The 24,875-nt window shown below is 37.9% G+C and overlaps 1 protein-coding gene and 1 pseudogene across 1 annotated transcript in view; both read left to right on the top strand.

Moving 5' to 3' along the window:
* The window catches only part of LOC109680329 (rho GTPase-activating protein 20-like), a 44,083-nt gene extending 43,332 nt beyond the window's left edge, over nucleotides 1–751 (top strand). The window contains exon 15 of the mRNA XM_074052215.1: nucleotides 606–751. Within this exon, the coding sequence (XP_073908316.1) occupies nucleotides 606–751 (146 nt within the window). The remainder of the gene's footprint in view (nucleotides 1–605) is intronic.
* LOC109680330 (serine/threonine-protein phosphatase 4 regulatory subunit 1 pseudogene) lies at nucleotides 599–11,720 on the top strand (annotated as a pseudogene).
* Nucleotides 11,721–24,875: the final 13,155 nt, after the last annotated feature.

Below are 24,875 nucleotides of genomic sequence, written 5' to 3'. Positions count from 1 at the left end.
CCAGGAAAGATTGCAACAACAAGCACGCATTCCAAATGGAAAAATCAAGTGGTAGATGACATGTCTCCATGATATGGGGTCTGCCACATTCAAAACAGATTTCTTTTCCTTGAAAAGATAGGTCAGCAAAATTATTTCCATGAATTCACCATGCTAAGCACATTTTTGGGAAAAGCAGGGGACTTGAAGGTGATCTGTCTTAGAATGTGGTCTGTGAATGAATTACATAAGTGATTATAAGCACTGATGCAAGTGGGTATACATGACTCCTGGGTGGATATTAGAAGACCCGAGAAAGTCTCCAATGGGAACTGACCAAAAGCCATTGCTGTCCAATACACTAACAGATCTTTGCATTCCATGCAGGAATGAAACGTTTCAGACATTCTTTTTCTCCTTATTTGCTGAAGCCCTGAATTTTCCCACCTGTTTACACAGCTCCTGCCAAGGGAGTTCTCATTATGTTCCAAGTGGACATGTCCTTTGACCTTCCAGAAGCTCCCGGGGAACCATGCAAACACCACTTTGTGCATACAGTCATGGTCACTTGGGATTCATCACACCCCTCATGATCAGCCTGAATCTACGTTTTTTTTTTCAAATAGGTGACGAGTATCCAAAAGTAAATGAGAGTGTCCATGTAGATGTCACCAATCCACAGTTTTCAAAGGACTCCACATCTTCAACCAGGTTCCATGATTCCATCCAGGAGGAAAAGGAGCTCTTGATGAGCCAAGGCAGGATGATGTAATGCCAGGACCATCACCCAAAGGCAAGCATGAAAGCATTCCTTCCATTGACCCATCTCTGATCACATCTATATTTCTATCAAGAAATTCATGACAGAGCTATTCTCCTTGCTTCAGGGATGTGCGCTAAAGGCTGCATCCCGTCACTCACCCAGAATCAGACTAAGAATCATCTCTAAAATGTAAAAAAGGTTCCACACCATTTCTAAGAGAAATTTTATATTTCCTTTCATTCCTCTAGGGAAACAGGTGCTCTCTTGTATGTGTTCCCAGAGTTGTTTAGATACTTTGTTTTGTGTGCACCTATCTGTGTGTCTCACTGTGTTAAGGATTCTGGTGTTCAGGGCTCCCCTGTCTTCCCAATTGTGGTTATTCCCTGGGAAACTGGTGACAGAGCAGAAATGAATCAAATACTGCATGACTTAGGTGCATTTAAAATTTAGGTTCTTTACTAAAGAGATTTGTTATGAGATGGAATCTATCCTCAGTCCACAGTGACCTTGGGCTTCTGTACTTCATTATCTTCATTCTGAAGCACCTTGTAAATTTTCTTCCCACACCCATTTCAAACCTTGATCCAGTCTTGATCCCGAATTTCACATTCACTCTCAGGGATGTTGTAAGCTTACTTCTTGACATTCTTTCCTTCCCAGAATTGTCCCTCAGAAATTTGCTGGTGACTTTGGACGTGTTGAGACTAGAAGTGAATTTCTGATGAAAATATTGTTTTAAGGGCTGAGGGTCTATAAACACAAGTGTAAAATTGATGCATTTAGTTTTAACAACCTTAGTTTGAGCATTGGGAACAGCAAATCCAAATTGATGGAGGCAGTTTAAGAGAGGGTTTCTGCATGTTTAGCTGCTCTCTCCCCTCATCTTGCCAAAGCAAAACCATGCAGTTTCATCAATCACACTGACAACCTGTACTCTCACATCCAAGTACATACATCAAAAGATGCCCTCCTAACTCTTTAGATATAGTTTGGAAATTACCAGAGCTCATGTCAACTATCCTCATTCTCAACCCTCTTCAAATTCAAGTGTATACAGGTTATGTCATGGGGAGCCAGCATTCTTAATTTTCACATGGAAAAAAATAGGGAATAATTGGGGCAATTTTACACATAAGAAAATCAGGGAAACAAATTTGTATACAATTCAACCTTCATGCTTACATGCACTTTGTGTCAAACTCTCCCTTTTGACAGAAGAATATCATCAAGGTTTGAAGGAATTGGCTAATTCCTTCTTTCTTCACCTCTTGAATTGCTTAAGGTGAAAGTGCATGTACTGGGTCACATTGCCTAAAGAATATGTATTAAGAAGTGTGGTACAAACAATGTTTGAGTTTGGTGGAGGTTTTCCTTTCATATTCATATGGTTTCTTTTTATGTAGCTCTTTTGCCAGGGCCAAAATATGCACTTGCACTACTCACATTGACAACATGGACTTGCTCTTCATTTATCATACATCACAACATGCCTACCTAAGTCTGCATATATATGTTAGATATTACCACACTTGATATTTACTATCCTCTTTCAAAACCCTCATCAAATCTGAGTGCATACAGGTTGTGTCAAGGGGAACCAGCATTGTTAATTTTTCCCTTGAAAAAATAGAGAATAATTGGGGGATTTTGCACATAACAAAATCAGGTAACCTAGATTGTATGCAATTCAACCTGCATACTGATATGCACGTATGCCAACAGTTGCACATATTAACTGAGGAACATTCCCAATTTTTGTAGAAGCTTCTACTTTCTTCTTTCCTCACTTTCAATTATGGTTAGCATATAAGTCCATGAAGAATGACCCCATTGCCTAAAGGATTCTTATGAAAATAGTGGTAGGAACAATGTTTAAATTGGTAAAGTCTGCTTGCCTCCACCCTTCATGCCTTCAGCATGCTTTCATTGTCCAATCCACTAACAGATCTTTGCATTCCAAGCTGGGCAATAACTAGTTAAGATTTTTTTCTTCTTATTTGTGGAATCCCTGATTTTCTCCATCTGCTTTTGACAAGTCTTACACTGGGAGTGCCCATGATGTTCACACTGGGACAGAGGCATATTCTTTCCAGAATCTCCAGGAGAACCATACTTATACCAGTGTGTGCATACAGTCATCAACAGCCTGATTCTATATTTAAATTTTTCTCCACATAAGTGAAGACAGACCAAAAGTAAATGAAATTGTCCACCTGGACATCACTGTTTCACAGGACTCAATAGAGTCCACATCTTCACCTGCCCTCCATGATCTCATTCATTAGGATCAGGTGTCACTTCCTGAGGAAGACCATTTCAATAAGATGCCAATACCTTCATCCAAAGGTAGGCAGTGAAACATTCCTCCCAATGTCCCCTCTCAAATCACACCTATAATCCTGGCAAGAAAATCATGACACAATTATTCTCATGCAGCTGGACTGTGTAGTAAAACCACAATCCCAATACTCACCCTGAATCAGACTTTGAGTCAAGTGAAAAATCTGAAGAAGGCCCAACTCCATTTTAGGAGGATATTTTATTTTTTCTCTATAGAAATAGTTTCTCTCTTCTCTGTATTCCCAGAGAAATTTAGATGCATAATTATCTGTGCAACTATCTGTGAGTCTAATTAGATTAAGGTTTCTGAAGTTCTGGGCTCTTATGTCTTCCACATTGTGAATTTTCTCTGGGAATCTGGTGACAGAATAGAAAGGGATCAAATGAATGCATGCTGTAGACATAGCTGGATTGGAGGTTCTTGAATAAAAAGATACAATATGAAACAGAATCTATTGTCAGTCTAAAGTGACTTTGGGGATCTAACTGCATTCAGTTCTTACTGTACCCCATGATAAGCTTTCTTTCTACATTTGCTTCATACCTAGGTCTAGAGTTGGAATGCCCTGACATTCATAGTCAGGGCCCTTGTAATTTACCTTCTTACCATTTTTTGCTTCCACTCCCATCTTCTGTCTTTGTAACTCTGTCTCTGGCAGAAATTTACTATTAACTTGAGCAGTGTTTGGACTACAAGTGATTTTTCCCCCTCTGTATCATTGGCACCATAGTCATGCTGTAAACATAAGTTCGAAACTTATGGATTTAGTTATTAGTAACCCTATTTTGAGCATGGAGAACCTGAGTTCCAAGCCATTCCAAGAATGTTTAAGAAAGTTTGTGTTAATATACATTTGGTTTGTTTTATCACCTCATATATTCATGTTGAAAACATACATTTTCACTGGTCACATAGACAACATGTATTCTCACATTGACTAAGACACTCCAAAAAAAGGCCCGCTAAATATCAAAATATATTTTATTTTATTTTTTTTTTCATTTTTCTTTTATTATTTATATGTGCATACAAGGCTTGGTTTATTTCTCCCCCCTGCCCCCACCCCCTCCCTTGCCACCCACTCCACCCCCTCCCGCTCCCCCCCTCAATACCCGCAGAAACTATTTTGCCCTTGTCTCTAATTTTGTTGTAGAGAGAGTATAAGCAATAATAGGAAGGAACAAGGGGTTTTGCTGGTTGAGATAAGGATAGCTATACAGGGCATTGACTCACATTGATTTCCTGTGCCAGACTTGATGGAATCTTTCCTAAGTAAGATTAGAATACATACAAATTATAGTACATACAGGTTATATCAAAGAGAACATCATCCTTAGTAATAATTTTCCCATTGAAGTAAAATACAGAAAAATTGGGCAATTTTATACATAATAAAATCAGATAAACAAGATTGCATACAATTCAATCTGCATATTTACATGCACATAGCCAACATTTGCACACATTGGCAGAGAAATATCTCAAGGTTTTAAGAAGCTGTATACTTCTTTCCTCACGTTTAGAGTTGACTAGGTTGTAAATCCATGTAGAATGGGAACATTGCCTAAAGGTTATTTATTCAAAGTGTGGTACAAACTATCTTGAAATAGTGGCAGATTTTTCTTTTCAAATTCTGCTTGCCTCTACCCTTCTCACCTTCAGAATGACAGGGTCTTGTTTCAGGGAAGGATGATACTGAAGAATTATGAAGGGAAAATAATTTATTGCCATATATTGTTTCAAAAAATTTACTCTTCTTGGGAGATAATTTAGCTGCAAAAGCTCATGGTGAAATCCTAAAAGTGTTAGTTTCATGGAACAAGTATACTATGTTCTTGAAAGACCCCAAGAAGGAGCATTTATCCATCACAGAAACAAGAGGTAAATGATGTGCCTCAGTAAAATGTGGTGTTGCACATTCAAGCAGAATTTTTTAACCTCAAAATAGAGGTCCTAAAATTATTCCCATGCATTCATGTGTGATAAGGGAATTAATGAAAAAAACAGTGATTTTAAGTGGACCTGTCTTAGAAAGGGCTTTGTACATTAATTACCCAACTAATTATCTCAACTGATGCTGGGGGTATAAATGAGACCTATGTGGATGTGCGAATTCCCCAGGTAGTTTCCTATGGGAAGTTAGCAAAAGACATCATTGTCCAATGCACTAACAGAAATGTGCATTCAAAGATGGGCAATGAATAGTTAAGATTTCTTTCTTGTAGAATCCCTGATTTTTTTCCATGTGTTTTTGGCAAATCCTACAAAGGGAGTGCTCATGGTATTCACAATGGGACATGGACATTTTCCTTCTAGAATCTCTGGGAGAACAATGCTGACATCAGTGTGTGTGCACAGTCACAATAAGTTAGGATTGATCACACCCCTCACCATCAGCCTGAATTTATATTTAAATTTTTCTCCACTAGATAAAGAAAATCCAAAAGTAAATGAAATGATCCACCTGGACATTACTATTTCATGGGACTCAATGGAGTCCACATCACCACCCACCCTCCATGATCTCATCCAGGAGGATCAGGTGTCACTTCACGAGCAAGACCAGTTCAATAAGATGCCAGGACCTTCATCCAAAGGTGGGCAGTGGAGCATTCCTCCCAATGTCTTCTCTCAGATCACACCTATATTTCTGTCAAGAAAGTCATGACACGGTAATTCTCCATGCAGTAGAGATATGTGGTTTAGGCAAAATCCCAATATTCACCAGGAATCAGACTAAGAATCAATTCTAAAATCTAAAAAAGGTTGAACTCCCTTCTAGGAGGATATTTTCATTCCTCGAGGGAAATAACTGCAAACTTCTCTTTTTGCCCAGAGCACATTAGATGCATAGTTATATGTGCAACTACCTGTGTGTCTCATTAGAGTAAGGTTTTTTGAAGGTCTGGGTCCTAAGTTTTCCTCACTGATGATTTTCCCTGAGATTTTATGGCCAGAGCAGGAAGGAATCAAATGACTGAATGACTTAGACATAATTCTAATGGTGGTTTTTGAAATGTTATGGTATTAAATGGCATTTATTCTTGGTTTTAATTGACCTCAGTGTTGTAAGCTTAATTCACTTGTTACTCTACCCCATTGTATGCTTACTTTCTACATCTACTTCAGACTTAGAGCTAGACTTGAATTGGTCTGAACAGTTTTTAATCTTGCTTCTTGTAATTTTTCCCTGCCCTTCCATTATTCTGTCTTTGACAGAAATTACTCTTAACTTAGGAAATATTTGATGAGAAATGAGTTTCTATTAAAATTATTGTTATCACCTTTTTATAAACATAAGCTTAAAATTTGTAGTTAAAATTATTCATAACACTAATTTGAGCATAGAGAGACTGTTATCCCAAATAATAAAGACTGGTTTTCATACATTCAGTTTGTTTCATCCTTCATATTTTCATGGCAACAACATATACTATCACTTGTCACATAGACAACATGAATTCTAACATCAAATAAGACATATCACAAAAGGTCCAATGTATCTCAAAATATATTTTAGAACATACTAAGGTTGATTTTTCCTTTCATCAGTAACTTCATCGAATTATAGCACATACAGCTTTGTATCAAGGAGTACAGCATTCTTAATATAAATTTTGCCATTGAAGCAAAATACAGAGCAATTTGGGCAATTTAATATATAATAAAATCAAATAATAAGATTGCACACAAATAAACTTGTGTATTTACATGTATAGTAAGCCAACATTTGTAAATATTGCATGGAGGAACTTCCATTATCCATATTTTCAGATGGTTTGTGCTTTCATCTTTCTCACCTTTTGAATTACTTAGAATGTAAAGCCATGTAGAATGGGGGCATGCCCTTAAGGGTATTTATTCAAAGTGTGGTTCAACTATCGTTGAAATTAATGAAGTTTTTTTTCCTTTAAATATTTCTTACCACCACCCTTCTCCCTTTAAGAATGGTAGAACCTTATCTCAGGGACTGATGATACTGAAGAGATATGATGGGAAAATCTTACTCTACTAGGGAAGCAAAATGTGTGCATGGTCAAAAGATTTTTGTGAAACATTCATAGTAAAAGCCTGAAAATATTATGTTCAAGGGGCATGTGTCCTATTCCCTAGAAAGCTTCCAAATATTGACAGGAATCTCTCACAGAATGAATAGGTAAATGATGGGTCTAAAAAAGTGGAGACTTTCTTATTCATACAGTTTATTTTACCACAAAATAGAGGCCAGTGAGATAGTGTTCTATGGAATGGGTATTATGCAGGCATTTGACTTTTTGAAGCTTCCTCTGTTGGCCTTGAGCACTGACCAGCCTTTCTTCCCTTCCAGGCACAGACTTCTTGCTGCACCAAGAGGATGCAGAAAAACTAGAGGATGATAACAGCTCAAAGGCTGATATAATTATTACACCTTCAGTCTGGGACTGTATCTCAGATGATGAAAAGTTGATGCCACTGGGATTGGACAAGCATGCTTCAAATGAGGATATATTTACCAGACAAATAGAGGCCCAGAGTTTGCTGGATACATTAAGGGCAGGCTGTGATAATGAAAGAGATTGTATTCCTGTTTTTGAAAGATTTAACACTTTAGCTGATGATTCAGATCCAATAGTGAGAGTAGAACTGATGGAACAGGTGCCTCATATTGCCTTGTTTTGTCAAGAAAACTGGCCTTCAATGACATTTGCTTTTTCCAAATACTTACTATCAGTTGTGGTTAGATATCTCACAGATCAGAATCATGAGGTGTGCAAAACAAGTCAGGAAGTTTTGCTCACTCTGCTGGAGCAGGAGTTGATTGGGCGATTTGATGTGGAGACCAAAGTTTGTCCAGTGCTCATGGAGATGACTGTCTGAAACAGTGATAAATATATGAAAGCACGAGCCGTGCCTATCATGTGCAAGATGCCTCCCGTGGTTGGGGAGGATATTACAGAATGTCTTATCCTCCCTAGGTTTTGTGAGATGTGCTGTGATTGTAGGACTTATCATGTTCGAAAGGTCTGTGCTACCAATTTTGGAGATATTTGCAGTGTAGTTGGCCAGCAAGCTATTGAGGAAGTGTTGCTCCCCAGGTTTTCCAAGCTCTGTTCTGATAATGTATGGGTAGTCCGGAAAGCTTGTGCTAAGTGTTTCATGGCAGTTTCATGTGCAACCAGTGAAGAAATCCGATGGACCAAGCTATCAGCATTATTTATTAACTTGGTCAGGGATCCGTCACGTAGGGTTCGCCAAGCAGCTTTTCAGTCTCTGGGACCTTTCATATGCACTTTTTCTAATTCATCTAGCTCAGGTCAATATTTTAAAGAAGAAAGCAACAGTTCAGAAGATATATCAGAAGATAAAAGTAGGATCAGAGACCAAGACTTTCTTCAGGGTGGGCAGATCAGGTCAGAGACTGTTCCTTTGGATATCAGTATCACTAATTCCAGTGTCAAACTTGGAAACACACTGGAAGATAGTGCTAGTGAAACATCCAGGAACTCTTCAGGTGAAATAAACATTCTAGGGGATAGTTGTTTACTCTGTACTTTGCCCTCAGAATCTCATCAAGAAGCAGCTAGCAAAGAGAATGGTAAAAAACCTGGTAACTGCGAATCAGTATTCCAACCAGAGGCTGGAACAAGTTCAGAAGATTACACTCACTTATATCAAGAATTATACAATTCATTCAATTTCTGGAGAACTTTTCTTCCTGAAATTGAACTAGATGTAGATCTTAAACAGAACTCTGGGAAGACAGTCATCCCACAGAGACCAGGAGAAGCACACAAATTACCTGTGCCAGGTTCTCCAAAAATCACCATGGCCACCAGGAAAGAACTGGAAAAAATGATAGAAAATCTAGAGCCCCTTATTGATGATTCAGATGTTAAAGCAAAGGTGGAAGTGCTTTCAGGTGTGCTGCACACTTCCAGACTGGATGTTCCTGGTGAGACCTTCGGTACAGAGCAGAGACGTGAGGTGCAAGAAGAGCTGGGTGTAAGTGAGAGACCAAATTGCAACATAAATCCAGTTGATTCTGTGCCTTTAATCAGCAATGCTGATGAGAATATAGATGTCACTGCTCACTATGTCCATAGTGATGCAGATGTGAACAGCGCTGGTGGCTTCAGCCCTGAGGAGGAGAGGAGGCCTAACGTGCAAGATGTTATACCCCAGGTTTTATTGGATCAGTACTTGGCAATGGCCAATTCATCTCTTGCAGAGACAGTTGACAATGAAATCGCTAAGCATTGTGCATACAGCCTGCCATGTGTGGCCCTGACACTTGGCAAGAGGAATTGGCACTGCCTGAGAGAGACATACAAGATTCTGGCTTCAGACATGCAGTATGAAGTTAGAAGATATTTGGCTTTCTCCATCCATGTGTTTGCACTTATTCTAGGAGATCAGTTGACAGTTTCAGATCTGGTTCCAATTTTTAATGGGTTTTTAAAAGATGTTGATGAAGTCAGGATAGGTGTCCTTAAACACTTGTATGATTTTCTGAAGCTTCTTCATAGTGACAAAAGAAGAGAATATCTTTCTGAACTTCAGGAGTTTTTGGTGACAGATAACAGTCAAAATTGGTGCTTTCGAGCTGAACTGGCTGGGCAGCTGATTTTACTTCTAAAATTATATAGTCCCCTAGATGTTTATGAACATTTACATCCTATTGCTTTGAAACTCTGTGCAGACAAAGTTTCTTCAGTTCGTTGTATTTCCTACAAGCTGGTTGGTGAGATGGTGAGGAAGCTGCACACTGAGACACCCCTGACCCTTAGAGTATATCTCATCAATGAGCTGGTCAAGAATTTTGGGAGGTGCCCTAAGTGGTCTGGACGGCAAGCGTTTGTCTACATCTGCCAGACTGTAATTGAAGATGATTGCCTCCCCATGGACCAGTTTACTATACATCTGATGCCACATTTGCTGACCTTGGTGAATGATAGGGTTCCAAATGTTAGAGTGCTACTTGCAAAAACATTAAGACAATTTCTCCTAAAAAAGTATTTTTTAGCCTCCAAAAGCTGTCTTAAGGAAGCTGTGGAGCAAACCATCATGGCACTTAAGATGGACCAAGACAACGACGTCAAGTATTTTGCAAATATCCATCCCACCAGTACCAAAATCTCTGAAGATGCCATGAGTGGCACTTCCTTCACCTACTAGAAAACCTGAACATTGCTGTATTTCTGCTTCCACAACAGATGAGTTTTGATCTCCCCATCAGTGTCTGGGACAGCTGTAGAAGTAGAAACATTCTTCCCACTGATTACTTGCATATGCCAGTTGCCTACACCTGATATCAGGGCTTTTAAGAGTCAAGATAATGTACCAAAGTCTTTAGTCATGCTGTTCGAATTGTCATGGTACAAGTTTTCTATTCCAAGTACAACTTATCCATAAGCTGGATATAAAAACTTTTGATCACTTTCTATATGTTTATGAATAAATGCAATTTGTGAATAAGTGCAATTTGTGACCTGTATTAATGATTTAGCATAAAATGTGGAAACTAGATAAAAATATTTTCTTTGAGAAAATAGAGGATAACAAAACTATTCCCATGTATCCAAGAGTGGTAATGGAAATAACAAGGAATCTACTGGATGTGGAAAACACATATCTTAGAAAGTGCTGTACACACTTTCTAGAAAATAGATCATCTCAACTGATGCCAGTTTGCATAAATGAGATCCAGACAGAAACTAGAAGGTACTGAATCATCTCAGATGGAAACAGCAAATGACATCATTGTACAATGTGATAGCAGATCTATGCATTCCATGTCAGGCAATACATTGAAGTTTATGAGTTTATTTCTCTTCATTGTTTAAACCCCTCTGCTTGTGCACCTGTTTTCTGCAAATCCTCTCCAGCAAGTGCTTCCAATGCTTACTCAAGGACATGGCCTTTTTCCCCAAAGCTCCCAGAGAACAATGCTCACCCCAATATGTGCACACAATCATAATAAATTAGGATTGGTCATAGTACTGAACATTAGCCTGAATCTGTATTTAGTTTTTCCCACAAAGGGGATGACAATTCCAAAGTAAATTAAATGAACTACCTGGAAGACACTTTCATAGTAAGCAAGGAAGTGTCCATGTTCACCTGCCCTCTAAGAGCCAATTCAGGAGGCAGAAGTGTCCTCTGACGAACAAGATGCATTCCTCATGAAGTCAGGGTGTTCAGCCACAGGGAATTGAAAGCAGTGGGTCCTTTCCCAATTCAGCTCACACCTATATTCCTGATTTAAAAAAACTCAAAAAACAGAGCTACTTTAAATGCAATGGGAGGAGGTCATATAGGAGGATCCTAATGCTCACCTAGAATCCCATTTAAACAACCCAACTCCCTTCTAGGATTTTGTTGCATTCCTCCATGGAGATAGTTGCTCTCTATATGATCAGAGCACCTAGACACATCTCTGTGTCTGATTACAGTAGGGTATCTTAAGTTTTGTGATATCTTAAGGTTTGTGATCTCATGTTTTCCCTATTCCAGGATTTCACCCTGGATCTGAGTTCAGAGGAGGAAGTGATCAAATGACTGAATGACTTAGATTTATTGGAATGGAGGTCTTTAGTAAAGAGTTATGGTATTAAATGGAACCTATTCCTATACTAAAGTGACCTTGGGATTCTAAGGTGAATTTATTTCTTCCTCTACCTCCACACAAGCTTAGTTTCTACATCTGCTTGAAACCTATCTATACTAGAGTCTGTCTGAACTTTCACAGCTGGGGGGATCTACATTTCTTGCTTCTTTCCATTTTCCCCCACCATTCCAGTATTCGTCCACTTGTATCTCCTCTGACAGAAATTTACTATTGATCTACTTAATGTATTTTTTGCAACCATTGTTATAAAAGTAAGTTGATAATTTCTAGCTTTAAATTTTAATAACCCTATTCAAGCTAACCCAATTCATTTTAGGAATGCTTATGAACTATGTTTCTAAACATTTAGATTGTTCCAGTACCTCATGTTTTCATGGTGACAATGCATACATAAGTTGGTTACAAAAACAACATGAACTCGTACATCAAATATGATACAACAAAACAGGTTCACCTAAGTCTCAAAATATGTTAGAAAATACTAAACTCAATAATTACACAGCCTGTGTCTTTTATCAGAGAATTCTGGCACATATTGCTTTGTATCAAGAGAAATAGCATTCTGAATTTCCCCATTGAAGCAAAATATAGAATAACTTGGGCAATTTTCCACATAATAAAATAAGATAAACGAGATTACACACAACAATTCAGCCTGAATATTTACATGCATAGTAAACCAGCATTTGCACACACTGACATAGTGGAACATCCTGTTTAATAAGGTGTGCTTTCATCTTTCTCACCTTTTGTATTGGTTGGGGTGTAAAGCCATGCAAAGAGGGGCTATTGCCAAAGGGTATGTATTCAAATAATGGTACAAGCTGTCTTTGAAATAAATGAAGCTTTTTCTTCAAATACTGCTTTCCTCCATCCTTCATTCCTTAAGTATGGTAGGGCCTTATCTTAGAGATCTGATGATACTGAAGAAATATGGAGGAAAAAATCACTTATTGTTAAATACTGTTTTTAAAATTTTACTGTATTGGGGAAGCAAAATGTATTCATGGCATAAAGATAGAAGTGGAAAAACTCAGGGTAAAAGCTTGAAAATATTAGGTTCATGGGGCATGTGTCCTATTTCCTAGAAAGATTCCAAATGGAGGCAAGAATCTGTCACAGAATGAATAGGTAAATGAAGTTTTCAAGAAAAATGGAACCTTGCATTTTGTATAGAATTTTCTTTTGCCTTATGATAGGGATCAGCAAAATCATCACCAACTATCCAAGAATTGTCATGAAAATAATAAGAAACCCACTGGATTTAAAATAGTTATATCTTAGAAAGAGCTCCACACACCAGTTGCTAAGGATTAGATAGAAAATAGAATACATGTCAGTGTGCATAGATGAGATCCTGGCAAAAGTAGAAGGCCTTAAACAGTGTTAGATGGGAACACAGCAAAAGTCATTATTAAATTTTTAACAGATCTATGCATTACAAGCCAGGCAACAAATTTAAGTTTTATTTTTCCTGTTCTTTTGAATCACTATGCTTGTGCACCTGTTTTCTGCAAGGCCTCTCCAGTGATTGCTCCTGATGTTCACTCAGGGACATGAACTGTTTTATTCCAGAAGCTCTAGGAGGATCATGCTCACTCCATTGTGTGCAAACATTCATAGAGAGTTAGTACTGATCACACCCCTCATGTTCACCCTGAATCTATAATTTTTTCCTTCATATTGGTGATTCCATTACAAAGGAAATGACATGATTCTCCTTGGCATCACATTATTCCAGAGAAAGCAAGGGAGTCTACATTTTCACCCACCCTCCAAGGGCCCATTCAGGAGAGTAGGTGTCCCTGGATGTGCAAGACTTGTTCGTCATAAAGACAATGCACCTAGGTAAGGATCAACAGGAGAACACTGAGTCACTTCTGCATTCCTGAATACAATACACAGGGCTACTTTCCATCCAGCATCATCAGGGGGTGGTATAGACAGGAAGCCATTACTGACCCAAGTCAGTCTTAGAGTGAATTTATAGTCTGATGGAAGACCAGACTCCCATTGAAAGGATCTTTTTCATTCATCCAGGGGGAGAGTTGCTCTCCTCCCTGTATGCCCAGAGCACTTTAGATACATAGTTATGTGCACACACATCTGTGTATCTCATTATAATACAGTTGCTGGAGGCCTGGGTTCTCATATCTTTTCTATCCCAGAATTTCACCCATGATCTAGGGCCAGAACAGGAAGTGCTCAATTGCCTGCATGACTTAGATATTGATGGAAGGTCTTGAGAAAAGAGTTATGGTATTAAGTGGAATGTATTCATGGGCTAATGTGACATTGGGATTCTAACCTGAATTCAGTTCTAACTACACCACAGCAAGCTTTCTGCATATGCTTCAGACCTAGGTCTAGATTAGACTTGAACTGAATGTTTACAGTTGGGATCTTTTTAATTTCCTTCTTGCTTCCATGTGATTTTCTTCCCATGACATTCCAATATTCTCCCACTGACATTTCTCTTTCTATTGTATGTGATGATAATTTGGATATAATTTGGCTAGAACAGTTTTTCCTTATTTCATTATTCCTGTTATTCCATAAACACAAAGTTTAATATTCATATCCATATTCAAGCAGGAGGAAGCTGCTACACAAATATTTCCAGGCTTGTTTAAGACTGGCAGAATTTCTACAAATAACTTGATTTATCACCTCATACCTTCATGGCAACTACCTAGACTTTCATTAGTCACTGAGGCAACATGAACTCTCACATCAAATAGCTTGCATCAGAAAAAATAAATCTGCTAATTCTAAAAAATATATTTAATGAAGTAACAAACACAATTTTATTTGGGCTTCAGACTTCCTCATATTCCTGCAAATGTAGTTTTTACCAAATCTTCTTCAGATTTTTTTTTCTTATTTTGTGAGGGTGGTGGGGAACTGGACTTGAACCAAGGTCTAGTGTTCCTATGTGGGTGCTCTATAATTTGAGCCACATGCCAACCCTTTTTCCTTTTAGTTTTTTCTCAAAACGTGCCTCTTGTTTGGTTCTGTGGAAAGATTCAGTCCATGGTCTTTCCATCCAGTCCTTCCCTTTAGCTGGGATCTCAGGTGTGCATCAACACACATTTGTTATTGATTGGTTTTGGATCTTAATTACTTTTGCCCAGACTGGCCTCAAACCATGATCGTCCAAATTTCCAAATCTGAAGTAGCTGGAATAATAGTCATGAACCAGCATGCCCGTGCCAGTTTGTTTTTCATTCTTCTTTATTCATGTATTCATATGTGCATTCACTGGGTCATTTCTCCCCCCTGCCTCCTGCACCATCCCTCTCTCTCGCAACCCCCTCACTTCCAGGCAGAACCTGTTCTGCCCTTTTCCCCAATTTTTTTGAAGAGAGGACATAAGAAATAATAAGACAAAGCATTTTTGCTAGTTGAGACAAGGATATCTACAGAGAGATTCCTAGCTTTGCTTCCATGCACAGTGTATTACAAACTGAATTTATTCATCTCTACCTGAACTCTTCACTACTTCCAGGTCACCTTCCCATATTGACCTCTGTTGCTTTAAAGTTGCTGTATTAGCTCCTCTGCAGTGGGACATCAAATACTTTGAAGTTTTGGGTTTCCTACCTATCCCCATTCCTCCCACATGTGCTCTCCCTTAGTGTGTGAGCCAAGTCCAACAACATAACTGCCTTTGCCCTAGATCTAAAGTCCACATATGAGGGAGCACATATGATTTTTGGTCTTGTGAACCTGGCTAACCTCACCAGGATGATGATCTCCAGTTCCATCCATTTACTTGCAAATGATAAAATTTCATTCTTTTTCATGGCTGAGTAAAATTATGTATAAATACCACATTTTCTTAATCCATTCATTGTCAGTAGTGTGGCATCTTGACTGTTTCTATAGCTTGGCTATTATGAATAGAGCTGAAATAAACACGGTGCCTCTGGAGTAACCTGAGTCACATTCCTTTGGGTATATCCCTAGGAGTGTGATTGCTGGATCATATGGCAGATGTATGTTTAGATTTTTAAGAAGCCTCCAAATTGTTTTCCAGAGTGGTTGTACTAGCTTGCATTCCCACCAGCAGTGTACAAGGGTTCCTTTTGCCCCACATCCTCACCAACACCTGCTGTTGGTGGTGTTTTTGATGTTAGCTATTTAACAGGGGTGAGGTGGATTCTTGGTGTGGTCTTAATTTGCATTTCCTTTATGGCCAGAGATGGTGAGAATTTTGTCATATGCTTTTGGAGATTTGAATTTCTTCTTTTGAAAAAGTTCTGTTTAGTTCAGTTGCCCATTTCTATATTGGTTCAGTGATTTGGGGGGAGTTTAGTGTTTTGAGCTCCCTGTATATTCTGGTTACCAGTCCTTTGTCTGATGTATAGCTAGCAAATATTTTCTCCCACTCTATTGGTAGTCTCTTCAGTTTAGAAACCATTTCTTTTGTTGTGCAGAAGTGTTTAATTTTATGTAGTCCCATTTGTACATCCTTTCTCTTAGTTGCTGAGCTGCTGGGGTTCTATTGAGGGAGTCCTTTCCTATATCTAATGCTTTCATAGTATTCCCTGCTCTTTCCTGTACTAACTTAAGAGTGGTCCTTGATCCATTTTGAGTTGATAGTAGTGTAGGGTGATAAACATGAATCTAGTTTCAGTGTTTTGCAGGCAAAAAAACACTTTTCACAGCAACATTTGTTGAAGAAGCTGTCTTTTTCTCCATCATATGTCTTTGGCACCTTCATCACGAATAAGGTGGGCATAACTGTGTGGAATCATATCTGGTCCTCTATTCTTTTCCACTGATCTTCATATCTGTTTTTGTGCCAGTACTGTGCTGTTTTTATTTCTATTGTTTTGTAATATAGTTTTAAGTCAGGTATTGTGATACTTACAGCATTGCTTTTTTTGATGAGTGTTGCCTTGGCTATTTGTGGTCTTCTGTTTCCTAATGTACTTTAAGGTAGAGTTTTCAATCTCTGTGATGAATGTCATTGGGATTTTGATGGTAATTGCATTAAACATGTAGATTGCTTTTGGTAATATACCCATTTTTACTATGTTGATTCTAAAATCCATGAGCACAGGAGATCTCTCTACCTTCTGAAGTCTTCCTTGATCTCTTACTTCAGAGTTTGCAGTTCTCCTTGTAGAGGTCATTCACGTCCTTTAAGTTTACTCATAGGTATTTGATTTTTTTGAGGCTATTGTAAATGGAATTGTTTCCATATATTCTTTCTCAATTTGTTCATTATTGGTATATAGAAAAGCTAATGATTTTTGTAAGTTGATTTTGTATCCTGCCACCTTGCTGTAGCTGTTTACAGTGCTTAGTAGTTTTGGGGTAGAGATTATTTGGGTCTTTAAGATATGGGATAATGTCATCTGCACATAGAGATATTTTGACAGTTTCTTTGCCTGTTTGTATTTTTTTATTTCTTCATCTTGCTCAATTGCTCTGGCTAGGAATTCCAGGACTATGTTGAATAGGAGTGAGGACACTGGGCACCCTTGTCTCATTCCTGATTTTAGGGGAAATGGTTTCAGTTTTTCTCCATTAAGTATGATGGTGGCTATAGGTTTGTCATATATACCCTTTTCAATATTGAGATACATTCCTTCTATTCCTAGTTTTCTTAGAGCTTTTCTCATGAAGTGGTGTTACATCTTATCAAAGGCTGTTTCTGCATCTATTGAGATGATCATGTGGTTTTTGTCTTTGCTTCTATTAATGTTCACTATTACATTTATGGATTTGCATATGTTGAACCACCTCTGTATCCCTGGGATGAAGCTGACTTAGTCGTGGTGAATGATCTTTCTGATGTGTTGTTGGATTTGGTTTGCTATTTTTTTTGAGGATTTTTGCATTGATGTTCATTAAGGAGATTGGCCTATAGTTCTTTTTGGAGGTGTCTTTGTTTGGTTTTGGAATGAGTCTAATTCTGGCTTCATAAAGTGAGTCAGGCAGTGTTCCTTCCCTTTCTATTTCATGGAAAAATTTAAGGAGATTTGGTATTAGTTCTTTGTAAGTCTGATGTAATTCAGCTGATAATCCATCAGCTGGACTTTTTTTGGGGGGAGGAGACTCTTTATTCCTGCTTCAATTACATTTTGTGTTATAGATCTATTCAGGTGATTAACATCTTCTTGGTTCAATTTTGGATGGTCATAATTATCTAAAAAGTTGTCCATTTCTTTAAATTTCTCAAATTTATTGGAATATAGTTTCTCAAAATAGTCTCTGATGGTTCCCTGGATTTCTGTGGTGTTTGTAGTTATCTCCCCTTTTGCATTTCTGATTTTACTGATTTGGGTATTTTTCTCTTCTCATTTCTGTCAGGTTTGCCAGGGGTCTGTCAATCTTGTTTATTTTTCCAAAGAACCAGCTTTATGTTTCATTGGTTTTTGTATGTTTTGTTGTTGTTGTTTGTATTTCATTAATTTGGGCCCTTATTTTTATTATTTCTCTCTTTCTGCTTGTTTTGGGATTTGTTTGTTCTTGTTTTTCTAGGAGTTTGAGATGTAGCATTAGGTCATTGATTTGAGATCTTTCTGTCCTTTTAATACATGCACTCATGGCTATAAACTTCCCTCTTATGATGCCTTGCTGTGTCCCATAGGTTCTGGTAGGTCATGTTTTCATTTTCATTAACTTCTAGGAACCTTTTAAATTCCTCTTTTATTTCATCAATGAAATGTGTTGTTCAGCTTCTAATTCTTTGCATGTTTTCCACTCTTGTTTTTGTTGATGAGTTCTAGTTTTAACGCATTTTGATCAGATACAATGCATGCTATTATTTCTATTTTCTTATATTTGCTGAGGTTTGCTTTGTGCCCTAAGATATGATCAAGTTTGGAGAAAGTTCCATGACTGCCGAGAAGAATGTATATTGTGTGGAAGCTGGATGAAATATTCTGTAGGCATCATTAGGTCCATTTGATCTATGGTGTGATTTAGTTCTATAATTTCTTTATTGCTTTTTTGTTTGGATGGCCTATCTATTCGTGATTGGGGGAATTAAATCTCCCACTATCACTGTGTTGTAGTCTATATATGCTTTTAGGTCCTTCAGAATATGCTTGATGAAATTGGGTGCACTGACATTGGGTGCATACAGGTTGATAATTGTTATTTCCTTTTGGTGTATTTTCCCTTTTATTAGTATGGGTGTCCTTCTTTATCTTGTTTGATCAACGTGTAAGTTTGAAGTCCACTTTGAGATAAGTATTGCTACTCTTGCCTGTTTTCAGGGGCCATTGGCTTTGTAAATCTACTTCCAGCCTTCCACCCTATGCTAGTGCTTGTTTCTGTGAATGAGATTGGTCTCCTGTAAACATCAATTGTTGGATTTTCCTTTTTAATCCAGTTTGCCAGATGGTGTCTTTTGATGGGGAGTTAAGACCGTTAATAAATGTCAATATTGATAGGTATGTGGTGATTCCTATCATTTAGTTGTTTTTGTTGTTTAAGGATTTGATTATATGCAGCTGAATTAATGTTACTCTCTGATTCCTTGTCTTTTCTTCTTCTGTGGTTTGGTATTGCCTGTCTTCTCATGGTTTTGTTTGCTTTCATTTTCTGTGTGCAGAATTCATTGAAGAATCTTTTGTAGTGGTGGTTTGATAGTCATATATTGTTTTAGTTTCTGTTTATTTTGAAAGACTTTTATTGTTCCATCTATTTTGAATGATAGTTTTGCCAGGTAGAGGATCCTAGGTTGAAGTTGTTTTTATTCAGTGTCTGAAATGCCTCACTCCATGCCCTTCCTGCTTTTACAGTTTCTGTTGAGAAATCTGCTGTGATTTTGATGGGTTAACCTTGGTATGTTATTTGTTTTTTCTTTCTTACAGCCTTCAATACTCTTTATCTATTGTCTGTGCTTGTTATTTTAATAATAATATGTCATCAGGTAGTTTGATTTTGGTCAAGTCTGTTTTGTGTCATGGAGACTTCCTGTACCTGAATGGGCATAGCTTTCTCTAGGTTTGGGAAATTTTCTGTAATTATTTTGTTGAATATATTACGCATTCCCTTTTGGTTGCAACTCTTCTCCTTCTTCAATATCCATGATTCTCGTGTTTGATCTTTTCATGGAGTCAGTGAGTTTGTGCATATTCCTTTCACAGGTCTTGACTAATAGCTCTTCAGTTTTTCCTTTAACTTCCATTTTATCTTCAAATTCTGAAATTCTCTCTTCCACTTGTTCTAGTCTTCTGGAGTGCCCTTCCATTGTGTTTGTATTTCTGTTTCATTCTTTTTTCTGAGGTTTTCCATATTATGGGTCACTTCCTCTTTAATATTGTCTATTTTGGCCTTTAATTCATTTATCTCTCTATTTATATTGTTCTCTGTTTCACTTTGGTGTTTACTTAGGGCTCCTATGAGTTCATTTATTTGTTTCTGTGTCTTCTCATATTGTCTTTTTTTTGGTGTTTTGAAATTTCTTGAGTGCCTCTTGTACATTTTGATTAACCATATATAGTAACATCTCAATGAAATTCTCAGTGATTACTTGCAGAATTTCTTCTTTGAGGCTGTTCTTGTGGGCATCATTGTATTCCTTGTCATCATTTGTCTTTGTTTTGTTGGAGTCTGGAACTGGGTATTCATTTTCTTAATTTCCCTTTGAATCCTGTATTAAATTATTTTGGGGGGAGAATGGTTTCCACCCATTTTTCATCTTCCCATTGCTCCACTTGGTACTGTGCAGCTATGTTCTTGATTGGTTGTTGGAGGTTTCAGTCACCTTTTTTCTTTTCCTTGGTTTAATTTTGTTTTGTGGCTGTATTGGGTTTGTAGCTAAGTGTGTGTGTGTGATTTTTCTGTCCCAGGCCTGTGTAATTTAGTACTTGCTAATTCACAGTAGTGAAACTAACAACAACAACAACAACAAAAACCCAAAGTAGTCAATGTGAAGAGATGAACAAACAAACAAGAAACAGAACAAACAACAGACAAGCATGCAAACAAAAATCCCAGGTTCAGGAACAATAGAATTTTAGTCTTATTTTAAGTTCTTGTGTTACTCCTCCATCATCAAATCCTGGTGTTGGAATTTAAGCAGAAGGTCTGTCAAGTCTCCCCAGGTGGTTACATAGTGTTTTTTTTTTTTTTTCTGTCTTTCAGAGGCAGCTGCTTGGAAAGCTACTCCCTTTGTGGGGTGTGGCAGTTTAAGTTTGTATGCTGTCCTTAGATTCTGGAATCAGCTCTGTAGCCCACCATCTGTCCTGCTTTGGAGTTGGGTTTTCACTGTGCTTGATTAAAGGGGGCTTGTTTCTTTGTCTTGCCCCCTTTCTCTGGGTCAAGTTCAGTGATCCGTCAGATGGTCCCCTGCTGTCAGTGTGTTGTGATGGTTTGCTGATTATTTTTCAATTTTGCAGTGCCATTCATTGTTTGACTTTGGATGTTGCTCACTGGCTCAAGAGATGAGCTTTGTGGACTGCTACCTGCCCTATTTCAGGCTTGGCTTATCACCTGCCCACTGTTGATCCTGCTGCCTTTCCAGCCTGTGTTTACTGAAAGTTCATGTGGAGATCAGCTTCTTTCCCTTTCCCCTTTCTCCAGTGCACTTTCAGCAACTCTGCCCCTCTGCTATATGTTAGTTTTCAGTTCCTTGTGTTTATTGTTCAGGTTTTTTTTTTTGCAGGGGTGTTTGTCTGCCCAGGGGGCTATGCTGGTTTATCCTTGGGATGGCTGGGGGAATACTGCATGATGCTTGGTGCTCACCAGTTGGTCTGCCAATTGTCTCCCAAGTAGGTTTGGAGCCAGTGTCTGGCAGCCTAACAGCCCTCCTATTTTCTCACTGTAATGTGGCGTGGGTTCAGAGTGTCAAAGTTTTGATTCTTCTTGCTGCTTTATTTCTGCTAAGTGTGACTCCAGTGTCTCAGCGAGGTTTTGGAGTCATGGAGCTCACACTTCTTCTGCACCCTAGTCACCATCTTGTATCTCTTCCATGTTTTTCTTATTAAAGATAAACAGTGAGTGTGTTTTGATAATTTTACAGATAAAAAAGTCAGAGAAAGCTAATTGAATACATTTAAACTTGTGTATTTACATGAATAGTATATTGAAACATTTGCATATATTGACATAGGGGAACATCCCCCAGGATTTAAGAAACGTGTTAAATTCATAACACCTGTCTCTTTATGGCATTATTAATGGCAGGTAGAGAGCTGGCATTGCTTTAGGGCATCACACCTTCTAGAATGAGGTCGAACATATTTTGTGAGGAGTATACTGATTTCTAGGCTGCCTAAACCATCTGAGTGAGAGATAATCTTGTTTTTATCAAACAGGCTAAGAACCATGCTTTTGCATAGGAGTACATTAGTTCAATGAGGTAAAAGTAGCATCATTTAAGTTAAACTAAGGAAATAAGCTCAAAGGGTTTTGTTTAACTTGTCCAACAAAGTGACAGAGCCAGAAAACTACACTGGCCTGTCTGACCCAGCCCCACAAGCATTACCTCATTGTTGTATTCATGGAAAATCACAGAGCAGTCAAGTGGGCAGATACTTAAGAATATTTGGGAAATGTCATTCATCTTCTACAACTTGGCTCTTCTGTTGTCTTTTTAGTATTTGGTATATGTAACTTATTTCAGAAAATATGAAGGTATCATGTTACAAAAGCATTTGCAGCTTAGCAGCAGAAACTTTGGACCTAGCATTGAACACTCTATTCCGGGTTAAGGGGCCAGAAGCTGATGGAGAACTGGATCAGGTGTGCTGTGTCCTGAATTTAAAATACCCTTGATGGAAGACAGAGGAACACAGGTGTACATACAGCAAGTCAAATAGGAACAGATTTGCTATGGAAATAGATGATTATAAAGCTCTGCTGGATTTGAATCCCAAGTAGTCCTAGCTTTCAAATGGGATATGACACCTAAATTCTGACCATATGTACCCTGAGGAAACTTGTTCAACTAGGTTATAAGCACGTGGTGTTGCAATGCTGCTGGCCAGAGTCAGCACTATATAGGAAGTATTCCCATTGGAAGAAGTGAATTGAGTCTGATCAAGCCAATTGGTTTATCTGCCAGTTTATAATTTTGAGAAATAAGAACACTACTGTAAGACAATTACCAATTTCAGAATGTGGTACATTTGCACTGTAAGTAATTCAGTTGCTGTTCTATGAAATCCACCAAAAATGCTATAAAATAGAAATGGAGTTGGCAGTGGTAAGTGAATTTAACTTCTATATGCAATAATCTCATTTCTCTGTTACATTCAGAGCAGGAGACAGGTAAAGGAAGAAGCATTTTACACATTGGATATTTCAGTGGCTTTCTATCATCTGCTTGGCCCTACTGCCACCCAATACAGAATGACTCTATGGAACTTCTCCCATGGATGTTTGTGAGAATAACAGTGTACACATCCCAAATCTGGTTAGTTTCATTTTGATCTCTTTAACCCTCCTGAGGAGAGAAAACAGGGCTAGTGTGTCAAGTGTTCTCATTGAACTCCATCCCTAAATGGAGAAATCTAAGTTTTGGCTGAAAACCTTGTTAATAATACTCACAGAATAAAAATCTGAATGAGGCACTTCAGATTTACAATAGACAAGCAATAGGAAAATACACTCATCTATTAACTGGTTTTTGCCAAGTCCCACATACACCTTATGGATAAAATTAATGAGTTCTGTGAATATGAACCTCTGCATCCACCTCCACTCACATTCTCCTCCTAGCTTCTTCCTTAAATTCTACATTAGCCTTAGGTAACTTTCAACTACCAGTGAGACTACTCAATCTTCTAACTTAAAATATTTGCCATGCTTTTCACTTAGATTTCAATGGTTTAAACATAAAAGTTCATTACATTGGCATCTATCAATCCTTTAATACTAATGCAATATATCAAATGAAAGTCACAAGGATTGACCTGTTTCATTTAAAATTAGTGTCTTAACTTGTCGGTGGACTTTTATTGAATGTCTAGTGTCCCTCCAAAAACTAAATCATCATGTCTACTTCACAAGTAGAATAAAGAAAATCCTCTGTAAGGTGCTTTACTGAGCTCAAGGCCACTAAACACATGCCCTTCATTAACTCCTTCTGGCACTCTCTCCACTACATACAGAGAAAAGATAAAAGAATAAAAATAAGGCTGTCAGAGTGGATCCAGAGGTAGAGGCCCTGCCTAGCAAGTGAAAGGCAATGAGTTCAATCTCCAGAACCACATATATTAAAGAATAAAAAGAAAGAGAAGGCTATTGAGAAAGAAATGTAATCAGGGAAGACTTCATGATGGGGATGGATTTTTGAGACTGATTTGAAAATAGTCCTGGAAAAACAGGCATCCTCATAAGAATGATGATGTAGTTACTTAAAGGGAGATAAATTAAATGAGAAATGATTATTTTAGAGGAGGGAATTCACACTAGGGAACAATAAAAAAGAATGTCTATGCAGGAGAAGAGGATTCAAAAGAGGCCAGGAAACAAGTTAGAGGTAAAAGTGTCAATTCACTGAGAAGGAAAATCTGATTCAAGTAGTGTTGAAAGATTTTCAGGGTATGAACTTAGAAGGGTTGATGGAAGAACAAATTGAAAATTAACTTCTTTTCTTTTATCCATAGCACTGTAATCTCACACACCCTCACATGGGTTCTCAAGAAGGAGTCAAGCTGGTGCTCTGGACTTGTGGACCAGAATGGTCATGAGTTTCCTTTCCTTCATAAAGAATATGCTTTCCTTTATCAATCAAACGGCCTCTCACAGAAGGCATCTTCAGAAATCCAAGCAATATAAGGACATGCAGAGTCCTAAAGGACAAACTAAATTCTGGAGTTTAAGTGGACATGGATGGGAAATATGTATTTGTGGTAGCATCTGTATTAACGTTAGGGAAAGTTCTAGCACCATACAGGTAGAGCAGCATAACTCTGAAGCTATATAATTGGTTCCATCATAATGATTACTTAAGAACAATGATAGACAAAACTGATTATTAAGAATATATATAATTAAAGGACACATAACAAAGGTAAATTCAAGGAAGCTACTCTGGTTGTCAAAACCCTATATTATAGACATGTTTACCTTTGTCATCACACACCTCACTCTCCATCTTCCCTACTGGACCCTGCATGCATAACAGTATCATCATTAGTAATACTTTTTATCACTAAAATAAGTAATTAGGAATAAACTCAATAATTTCAGAATGAACACACAACTACTTA

The sequence above is a fragment of the Castor canadensis genome, chromosome 13, assembly GCF_047511655.1.
Source record: "Castor canadensis chromosome 13, mCasCan1.hap1v2, whole genome shotgun sequence".
In the NCBI taxonomy this organism is placed as follows: domain Eukaryota; kingdom Metazoa; phylum Chordata; class Mammalia; order Rodentia; family Castoridae; genus Castor; species Castor canadensis.
Note: the sequence above shows the minus strand (reverse complement) of the source record. Positions and strands in the feature narration are given on the sequence as shown.